General features: G+C 39.0%; 1 protein-coding gene across 3 annotated transcripts; it reads left to right on the top strand.

Annotated features, from left to right (window-relative positions):
* The first annotated feature begins 767 nt into the window (after positions 1-767).
* Positions 768-8642, top strand: PSMD10 (proteasome 26S subunit, non-ATPase 10). 3 transcript variants are annotated; one of them, XM_006758818.2, is made up of 5 exons: positions 768-1141; positions 3537-3635; positions 5111-5257; positions 5350-5437; positions 7696-8642. In XM_006758818.2, the coding sequence occupies exons 1-5, from the start codon at positions 1028-1030 to the stop codon at positions 7701-7703; spliced, it is 456 nt and encodes a 151-aa protein (XP_006758881.1). In that variant the 5' UTR covers positions 768-1027; the 3' UTR covers positions 7704-8642. The 3 variants fall into 3 exon arrangements, with proteins under 3 accessions (XP_006758881.1, XP_006758880.1, XP_015416208.1); XM_006758817.2 differs by having other exon boundaries at positions 5350-5516; XM_015560722.1 differs by having other exon boundaries at positions 5329-5516.
* The last annotated feature ends 2165 nt before the right edge of the window (positions 8643-10807 follow it).

Below are 10807 nucleotides of genomic sequence, written 5' to 3'. Positions count from 1 at the left end.
TCTTGACCAGAGTCGAACCTGGGACCTTTCAGTTCGCAGGCTGACGCTCTATCCACTGAGCCAAACCGGTTACGGCTCATTCTCTTTCTTGAGTGTATTCTTATCATTAATTAATTTTGACATACCTGCCCTTCTGGATATGCCCTATAAAGGATAAGCCTTGCGTCTCTTCTGATACGGCATTATTTGGGATTTCCATGAACAGAAACACTATTAGCATAGTTCTAGCAAAGCCTCGATGTCATCGTTATAACCACAATATTAAAGGGCCAACACCATACCACTGTATCAAGATGACCCTCATCAAATTGTGATGTTACCAGGCCATGAACTCACTGAGGGCTCCTATGGCATCACACCCTGCCTCTGGCATCACCCTGGCTCATCACCTTACTGTGGTGCCAAATGCTATCACTGCTGTGACAGAATTCTGTCCTGATGTCTCTCCGCCGAGATGTCAAAATAATTAATCCCAACTTCTTTCCAGTCCTGTGCTAGCGGCAGGGAGGGGGAGGGTGGCCAAAGCCACCAGTAAGAGCTCAGGAGATAGTACTCAGCTCCTACTGTTGTCCCTTCCGCCTGCCACTGCAGGTCAGGCTTCCCGTCCGACAGGACCTCTAGGCTCCCATTACTCTCTTGCCACGATTCTGCACCCGTTCCGCGCAGCCAATTCAATGCCCCACAGCGATCACCCACCCCGGTTCCCCAGGAAGCGGGTCCCAGTACCTGACTCCATTCTCCAGCTGTCATCCTGGGCCAATTCCACTGGCCACTTGACTACGGTGGCCGCGAGGAACCCTGGGACTTGTAGTTTTGTGCTGCTAGGGGCAGAGTTGATAAGAGCAGCAAAGGCGCCTCCCAGCCTGGAACTGAGTTCAAACTGCAACTCCCAGAGGCGCCCTGCGATGGGGAAAGGAGCGACGGAACGAGGAAGGTCGGTGATTGGTGGAGCTCCGTCAGTTCTTTTGATTGGCAGGAGGAGGCGGCTACGTGAGGTCCTGCTGCACTGAGATCGTTGGAAAACGAAATGGAGGGGTTTGTGTCTAACCTAACGATCTGCAATCTGGCCTACAGCGGAAAGCTGCAGGAGTTGAAGGAGGAGATCCTGGCCGATAAATCCCTGGCTACTAGAACTGACCAGGTAAAGCAGCGCTGGGGCCTTTTCGCTGGCGGCAGCGATGACGTAGAGACCAACGTGGCTGCCTGGCGCGGCCTGAGCGGAGGCAGATTTCCTGAGGGCCAGATCCCCGCCCCTGTCGCCCCATCCTCACCCTGGGTCAACTCAGGACTCAGAATTGGGCGGTTGGAACTAGTCCCGCAATCCTCAGATTTATTTTATTTTACTTTATTTTTAGCCCAGTCCTTAGCTCCCTGGATTTTGGATATTTCTAGAACGTTTACTGTGTTTCTCAGAAAGGCCCAATCTTTTGAGAAGTCCCTGAGGAGAAAAGCTTTAAAAAAAAAGATATGGGTGCCTTTACTTTATAAGTGATTTTATTCAATGAAACACGAGTAACTGAACGCCTCTTCAGTGCTAGACAGTTTGCTTGGAGTTGGGGAGACAGTGGAGTGGAAGAGGCGGACATGCATAAAGTACTCCCAAATCAAATGTCCGATTACAAATTGAAGTTAAAAACTCGAGAGAGAAGTTTACGTAGAACTTTCAGAACATGTAGTGGGAGAACCTGCTTTAATCTCCCTTAGCAAAGCCGAATGTTGGCATTGAAAAGGCTTTGCAAAGGTTGTGAGGCCTTGCAGTATGAGCGGGATTTCCTTAGAGGATGAAATGGGCATTCTAGGCAGAGGCAGAACAAAAGTGAATGGACTTTGGGAAGTGTTTCATTCTGCCCTCCTGCTCCAAGAACCCTCATGCATTCATCCTGAGTTTCCAAGCAAGATTCACAGTGCCCTTAGTAAGCCAACAGTATTTATAGATTGCCTCCTATTTAACAGGCACCACGCTAAGCACTAGTGAGACAGTGTCACATATTTAGAGATCTCCTTTTTGTGTCTTTGGGAAGAGAATTAGAAGTCAGGAGACCTTTTTCCTAGAACTTTACTTTATTGCTTAACATGAAAATGGCTTTACCTTTGCCTAATTTATCTTCATATGGTCTGGCAATATTTAATACTTAAACTTAATTTGAGGTCAAATGATACTTCCAACCATTTTCAAGTCAGTAGTATAAAAAGGAAGAAGCTATTCAAGATCAAGAGACACAAGAAACATAGCCAAATGCAACTTGTGGACCTTGTATGAATCCTGATTGAAACAAGCCAACTTTGAAAAGACATTTGGGAGCCCTAGCCGGTTTGACTCAGTAGATAAGAGCATTGGCATGCAGACCAAAGGGTCCCGGGATTCTGGTCAAGGGCACATATCTGTGTTGCAGGCTCCTCCCTGGCCTGGCCCTGGTCAGGGCACGTGCAGGAGGCAACCAGTTGATGTGTTTCTCTCACATTGATATTTCTCTGTCTTTCCCTCTCTCTTCCACTTTCTGTAAAAATCAATGGAAAAATATCCTCGAGTGAGAATTAACAACAACAACCAAAAAAGACATTTTGGGGACAATTGAATACAGACTGGGTATTACATGTTATAAAGGAGTTAGTGTTAATTTTTTAGAGTTAGTGCTAATTTTAATAGGTATAATAACGGTCTCAGAGCTATGTAGGAAAGTATCTTTGTTTTTTAGATATTGAAGTACTTAGGGATGAAAAATTTTGATATTTAGGATTTGTTTTAAAAGAACCAGCAAGGAAAACATTTGATGAAGCAAATTGGCAAAATATTAAATCTAGGTGATAGGCATATGGGTTGCTAATATATTCCCTCTATTTTTATGTGTTGGAACTTCTTGCTAAAAGTTTAAAATACCATTTTCTTTTACATAAGGCTAAAAATATAGCAGTCAATGCAAAAAGGGATTCTCTTAGAGAAATATGACTAACTCCCAGCTTATTATTTTTTTTGAAAAGTAATGTTCTCCAATTCTGTTTGTGGTGTGTGTTTTTAGATGGATATGCAGATAATCTCAACTACTAACATTTCTCTTTCTAGAGAATCTAGAAATTTCGGAGTCAGACAGACAGCAATTTGTGTCCCACCTTCACCATTTACTAGCTGTGTGACCTTGGATAAGTTGCTTACCCTGAGGAGTCTTAGTTTCTTCATCTGTAAAATGGGGATAATATCCACTGTACAGGATCTTGAAGATTAAATGAGACATATGTACATCTAGCAAAGTGTCTGACGTGAAAATGTACATAAATAATTAAATAGTAAACAGCTAAAGCTCTATTTCTGCCACAAGCATTCAAATCAGTTTCTCCCCATGTTACTAAAACCTTAGTCTCTCTTTTATTAGTAATAATATGGTTTAAGGTTACCTTCCTGAGGATTCAGTGATCTCCACTTCTTGTTTCCAAACTACAGATTTGCTGGGTCCAATCTTACCTTTTTCTGCTTTCTTACCTTAGTTCTTCTATTTCTCTTCAAGAATGTTGATCTTATTGCTTCTCTCTTTCCTGTGTAGGATAGCAGAACTGCATTGCATTGGGCGTGCTCAGCGGGACATACAGAAATTGTTGAATTCTTGCTGCAACTTGGAGTGCCAGTGAATGATAAAGATGATGTGAGTACTAAACAGAGTTGATAAATTCTCAGTTATCTGTAGTCTCCAGACTGTGTTTACTGAAGCCTGAGTATTAAGCTTACAAACAAGATTGTAACCTTTATTACTAGGAAATTATAGTATGGACCTGGTGACCAAGCACAGGACTAATGGTTGCATTATTTTAAATTATTAGTTTTGCTACTAATACCCTGTAATTTAAGATAAACATGCAGATCAAGGCTTATTACGGTGACCTCTACTAGACTCCAGTAGAAGTTGGAAATTTCTGGGGGGTAAATAGTGCCTAACCTCCCCATCAGCCCTGCCCTGAGTGTGACAGGGTACGGCGCCCCAACCCCCTGATCTGCCCTGCTCTGTGTGTGACGGGCGGTGCCCCAATACCCCTATCGGCCCTACTCTGTGAGTGACAGGGGGCAGTGCCCCAACCCCCTGATTGGCCCTGCGCTGTGCGTGACAGGGGGTGGCGCCGCAACCTCCCCATCGACCCTGCCTTGAGTGTGACGGGGGCGGCGCCCCAACTCCCCAATCAGCCCTGCTCTGAGCCTGACCAGGGGCTGCACCTAGGGATTGCCTGCCCTCGGCCACCTGGGAGCAGGCCTAAGCCAGCAGGTCATTATCTCCCGAGGGGTCCAGACTGCGAGAGGGCACAGGCCGGGCTGAGGGCCCCCCCCTTCCTCCCAAGTGCACAAATTTTTGTGCTCCGGGCCTCTAGTATATATATAAAAGCCAAACAACTGGAACACTGGAATGACTGGTCGCTATGATGTGCACTGCAACTGTACAATCTCCCTCGGCCCCTCCCCCTGGCCAGCCCTGCCCACCATTGCTGCCTCCCACCCCCCTGATCAGGGGTGAGGCCAGCCAGCCAACCTCCAGCAACCCCTCCCCCTGGCCAGACAGCCCAATTGGGTGGACTGGCCAGATTCCACCCATGCACAAATTCGTGCACCAGGCCTCTAGTATTAGGATAAGATTTGTGAATAATAAGGATGCAAACTTTTTTGTAGGCAGAGATTCCTTTTCAAGGATACTAACTGAAGTAATACTTATATTAGCAAAGAAATAAGATCAATTTACTAGAGGAACAGTTGGATGTTGTAGGTATGTCTATATGATAAAATAATATGTAACCAATAAAGTTATGATTCTAAAGAATGACAGAAAATTTCTCACAACAAAATGATTAAGTGGAAATTACGGAAAATGCAACTCACAGAACTTGATATTCTATGATCCCAATTTGAAAATATATTAGAATTAGTCTTAAGTATCATCACCTCTATAGTATGGGATTATGGGTGGCTTTTCTTTTGTGTACATCTGCTTTCCAATTTTTCTACAGTGCTTAATGAGGGGAGAAGGAAGAATGTTACTGTTTTAAACCATTCACACACAGCTCATTGTAAACCCTGCCTAAATGTTAATCCCTGTGCCTTTCTCCCCTGGTTTTGTATGGCCCACCTCTTTTACAGGCTGGTTGGTCTCCTCTTCATATTGCTGCTTCTGCTGGCCGGGATGAGATTGTAAAAGCCCTTCTGGGAAGAGGTGCTCAAGTGAATGCTGTCAATCAAAATGGCTGTACTCCCCTACATTATGCAGCTTCCAAAAACAGGCACGAGGTAGGGTTTTATTCCTAGGCAACTTCTTTTGAGTTCTAAACCTCTATGCAGACAAAAATATCTCTGCATAGTTTTCTTCTCCTTCTTTCCAGATTGCTGTCATGTTACTGGAAGGTGGGGCTAATCCAGATGCTAAGGACCATTATGAGGCTACAGCAATGCACCGGGCGGCAGCCAAGGGTAACTTGAAGATGATTCATGTCCTTCTGTACTACAAAGCATCCACAAACATCCAAGACACTGAGGGTAACACTCCTCTGTAAGTGACAAGTAGCAGTCATTTGTATTCTACCTGAAATTAGCCCTCTTGCACTAATTCTTACATATCGTTTCCGTTTTTTATTGTGCTTGTAAATGTAATGCATGTTATGGCAAAAACATTTGAAAGTACACAAAAATATAAAGATAAAATTTTAAAATGCCTACCATCTTGCCACCCAGAATCAACCACTAACATTTTTATGTATTTCTACCGAGTCTTTTATATGCAACTGCATATTTTACTTTTTTTTTCATTGAGATCATACTGTGCATGTAATTTTATATATTGTTTTTTTCACCTAATGTTATTAAGTATTTTTAAAACATGTTTGAATGGCTATATACAGTTCAATTTTATGGATGTTCATAACTTAATCATTCCTATATTACTGTATATTTAAAGTTTTTTGAGTTTTCCACTATTATAAATAATGCTACATTGACCAACTATATATGAAAGTTTTTGGCCATATTGCTGATTATTGCCTTAGTATACACTCCTAGAAGTAGAATTTCTGGGTCAACAAATACACACATTTTAAGATTATTGCTTTATATTGCTAAATTGCTTCCAGAGGAGTATCATTGTATCTTCCCAAAAGCAGTTTGAAAGTGCCCATTACCCACTTACCAACACTGAAAATAGCCTTTTTTGTATGAAAAATGGTGTTTCATAGTTTACAAATTCAGCCATTTACCAGTTATATTAAATACATTTTTAATATCAGTGAATAGAAACATTTTTTTAATGCCTACAACTAATGCCATTTATTTTATAAATTAAAACTTTGTGTCCCTTTTATTTCCTTTTGGGGAATTAATTTTTTTTTATTTACTGAGTTTTTTAAGTACCTTTGACTTGATATAGTAAAAATATGCCTTCTGCCATGTTAGTTGAAAATATTTTTCCAGTTTGTTTTTTCATGTTGTTCATGATTTTTTAAAATAACAGAAGTCACTATGTAGTCAAACCTATTAATCTTCCCTCATGACTAGAGAGTCTTTCCTCACCCTGAAATTAGTTAAATATTCACCTGTATTTTATCGTACCATAGGTTGTAGCTGAGATTTATTGTTACTGTTTTTCATTTAACTCAAACCCATTTGGAACTGATTTATGTTTATGGCCTGAAGCCATCATCTACCTTGATATTTTTTTCTGCATTCTTGTCCATTTTTTTTCTTCTTTATTGAATGGTGACCTTTTTTTGAACCAGAAATGTTGTCTTCTTTTTAGTCCAAAGTGAGACTCAACCTTTTCTAATTTGACTTTAAACCAACTTATAAAAAATAGTGTTTTCTTAACTCTTAGTTTTAAAAATCTTTTCTGTAGTTCTGAGTGATTCCATTTAGAAAGACTTGCATATAGCTCTTTTCTCCATAATAGGAAAGGCACAGTGGCCTGGAGAAATCTAGAAGTCAGGCAGTATAAGGTCTGGGAACAGCCTAGGATTTACAAACTCAGCCACTTACCAATTATATTAAATACTTATATTAAGTAACTTTGAGTAGCTGCTTAACCTTCCTGAGCCTTAACTTCCTCATCTATGAGGATAATAATTCCTTCCTCAGTATATTGTTTTGAGGTTTAAATAAAATAACATGTAAAGTGTCTAATACCCTGCCTGGCAAACTATAAATGCCCAACAAAGTTATTTCAATTACTCCTCAGTCATGTCATCATAAGCAAGGACTTCAACTACTATCACAGGTTCAACTGTAAAATGTTAATAGTAATACCAAGGTAGTTATAAGGATCAAATGAGATAAACTCTTTCAAAATGCTTTTCCAAAATATAAACCATATAAAATCCTTTTAGCAGGTTATGAATGGGGACTTTTCTAAATTCCAACCATGAATGTGATTGCATATGTTTGATGAAAATTACTTATGATCTCAGTAGAATAAGGAAGTTGTTTCTTAAGCTGGCATTTAGATCCCTTCTTTTATTGCCTTAGGACCAGAATTATGATTTATGATCTGGTATTGTAAGGCAATTTCACTAAATTTTAACTTATAAACACTCCTCCCCATGCAAGTTGATTTTGCTTTCCTGATTAAATAGATTTCCAATATCACACTATCTAATAATATGCGCTATGGAATACCCATCAGCAAATCCTAGCATTAGTAGAAGTAGTAGTGATTTATCAGTCTTTGTGATCCTCAATTTCAGACACTTAGCCTGTGATGAGGAGAGAGTGGAAGAAGCAAAACTGCTGGTGTCCCATGGAGCAAGTATTTACATTGAGAATAAAGAAGAAAAGACACCCCTGCAAGTGGCCAAAGGTGGTCTGGGTTTAATACTCAAGGGAATGGTGGAAGGTTAAACAGCTGGGATTTATTTTTACTTTGTATGTTTTGTAGTTGTCCCCAGTGTCCTGGAAACAAATGTACTTGGTGCATAAGACATCATCTATGAATGATGAAGTTTTTTTCATCTTCAAAGTCTTATAAACATTTTGAATATTGTTCCTGCCGAGATATTTGTTCTGAGTTTACAATTTGCTTTCCAGGCATGTAATAACTGTTGAAATTCTTCTACTGTTGTTGTATAATCTATATAGAATTTTGGTTAATTTTGAGTAAGTGATTCTGTGACTATTGTGAGACTTTAGCACTCTCCTGTGCACTCTCTGTCCCCCCTGAGGCAAAACAACCTCAGTAGCCTCAGGCCAGTTGTTCTGCCAAATGTTTTAAGGTGGATTCTAGAATGTTCCTTCTGTCGAGTTGAAACACATCCTAACTTGTTTTGCAAGCTCACTCAGAGGCTTATACCAAAAATTGCTGTTTTTCCAGCAGTACATTTAATTTATTTTTGTTATGGGAGGAATGCTTACATATTTTAGAGGACCAAATTTACAGTTGAAGGGCCTGTTATTCCAACTTTGGTATTCAGAAGCACTAAGATAATAAAAAAAATGATAGCCTGTATTCATGTATCTTTTTAATAAGCTGTTTCCCTCTATAAAATATGCTGTTTTTAAAGAGGAAGTTTTTAAGTACCTAAATTAACTCATCCTGTATTGAAAAGAATGTAAAGCTTGTTAACGTGCTTTGTTACAAAAAAATGTACTTTGATTTGTATTTCAGAAACTAAAAAAATAAAATGTTGAGACAGTCTCGCAGTTTTTCTTTCAAATCAGTTAAATACCCACTAAAACCTTAAAGTCCTTCATAAAAACATTTCTCAGTTTTTGGTAGCTCTAAAGTTAATAAAATTAGTGAAGCTTGAACTGAGGCATTTTAAAATCTTTAAAGAAACAGTAATTTTCTGAATTGCTAATTAAATGTGTAGCCAAATTAACTGTAAACTTGATCTCAATTTAGGGAAATGCTCTTAAATGATTACTAGTCATAAAATCTAATGACCTCCAAGTGACTCTTCAAATTATTTTTTTTAATTTTGAACTTTGTGCTTCAAATATTGCTTAAAGTAAGTGAGCCCATAAACGTCCATTTTGGGGTCATAGACTTAATGACCAGTAGCTAAAATGACTTTTGTAAACAAACTGTTGTTAATTTGGAAACCCTTTTTTACAGAAGTTTTTTGAGTGCTGATCTTTACAAATATTAATCAGAGAAGCATATTCTTAATGGAAGTAAACTTTGTTTATTGAATACCAAGGATAGAATTGATGATAGGGGAAGTAATTTCTTTCCAATATTATTTAGCATGATTAGAGTTGTACCTAATACAGCCTGTTAGGACTGAAGGAAGTTACTCTTCATAAATATAGTCAAACCCTGGTTCTCAAATGTCTCCCATCTTGAACAATTTGTTTCTGGACTAATTTATTCAAGGGAAAAAAAGCCTCAGTTGTCGAGCAAAACTTCAGCTATTGACCCTACAACCCTTTCATGCTGATACCCGTATGAACAGTCACACATCCCTCAGGCGACAAAAGAGAGAATGCATGAGTATCAATTTATTGCTAAACCTCACATTGTTCATTTAACATCTCAGGAACTTGTGCTGTAAATATTTCTGTGTTTTTACTTTTGTTGTTTATTATTATTAAATACATACAGTAAGTCATCATGGGTTAATGATAGCACAAAGTGAAAAAAGTGAGAATGTAGAGCTTAAAAAAGAAATAATTGCCAAGTATAATAGAGATGTTCGTGTGTCTGATCCGGCTACCAAGTATGGCATGACAAAATGCACAATTTTAAAACAAAGAGGCCATCAAGAGTGCTGATTGCTAAGGGTGGGAAAGTGCTCACAAAACGATCACAGGCAATTGAAGAGGTAGAAAGCTGTTGATTTGGATTAACGAAAAGCAGTTAGCTGGTGATAGCATTTCGGAGGCAATGATATGTGAAAAAGTGAAGGTGCTGCACCTGACCTAAAAGACACCCTGGAATGAGTGCTGAAAGTGATTTACTATACATTTCATTTCCTTTTTGTTAAATTCTCATTTACATTTCATGTCCTTTTTGTTTTTAAAATGTTTATAGATTAAACAGTGCATTACACATGTACTGTATATAAGAAAGGTAAAAACAGAGTCATTTGGGGGTCTGGAACAGATTAATTCAATTTACATTATTTCTAATGAGAAAAAATGTTTGGATTTTCAAACCAATCGCTTCTCGAACAGCATTCCAGAACAAACTAAGTTTGAGAACCGAGGTTCCACTGTATTAAGTTCATTCCTCAGACAATTTGTAGGCTATTGCCATTTTAAATGAACTGGCTTGTTAACAATATGTAAATCACTGGTATGTATAAACTAATAATATTGATGGCCTTGAATATTGGTCAGATTGCCTTCATTATCATCTCTGAATTCTTTGTTTTTAAAACAAAGCTTCAAAGACAAGTGGGATTTTTGAGTATTGATTGGTTTGAACCTTTTATAAGACCTGTTTTCCAGCACATAGACATTGTAAAACAACTATTTATTACTAAAAGTTGGGTTTGTTTTATTGGAATTAGTAGTTTGGTGCAGTTGAAAGAACATTACACTGGGAATCAGAATTTGGAGTCTAGTCTTGACTTTACATAATCTGAGGCAGATTATTTTATCTCTCTTCACTCAGAGGTTCTCCTCTGGGGATTGGCTGGGTGTATGTAATCATGACCTAGCTTTTAAAAACTACATTTACCCCTTCCTGTCTCCCCCACCAACAATGTAATTCTGCATTATCTCCTGCCTCCACTCCATCATTTTCACGAGTGAGCCATTGTGTATGTTATCACCCTGAGGTGCTCTGGGTTTGGAAACGGTTGAGTACTGTTGATATCAAATCTCCCTTCCAACTCATTTAGCTCTTTTTACTGA

Source organism: Myotis davidii, unplaced genomic scaffold (genome assembly GCF_000327345.1).
Source record: "Myotis davidii unplaced genomic scaffold, ASM32734v1 scaffold215, whole genome shotgun sequence".
Lineage (NCBI taxonomy): Eukaryota > Metazoa > Chordata > Mammalia > Chiroptera > Vespertilionidae > Myotis > Myotis davidii.
This window is presented reverse-complemented; position numbering and strand designations above follow the sequence as displayed.

Coding starts and splice junctions, on each gene's coding strand:
- PSMD10 (XM_015560722.1), top strand. CDS start 1,028: ATGGAGGGGTTTGTGTCTAACCTAACGATCTGCAATCTGGCCTACAGC. Junction 3,636..5,110: donor CAGTGAATGATAAAGATGAT/GTGAGTACTAAA, acceptor CCTCTTTTACAG/GCTGGTTGGTCTCCTCTTCA. Junction 5,517..7,695: donor ACTGAGGGTAACACTCCTCT/GTAAGTGACAAG, acceptor CCTCAATTTCAG/ACACTTAGCCTGTGATGAGG.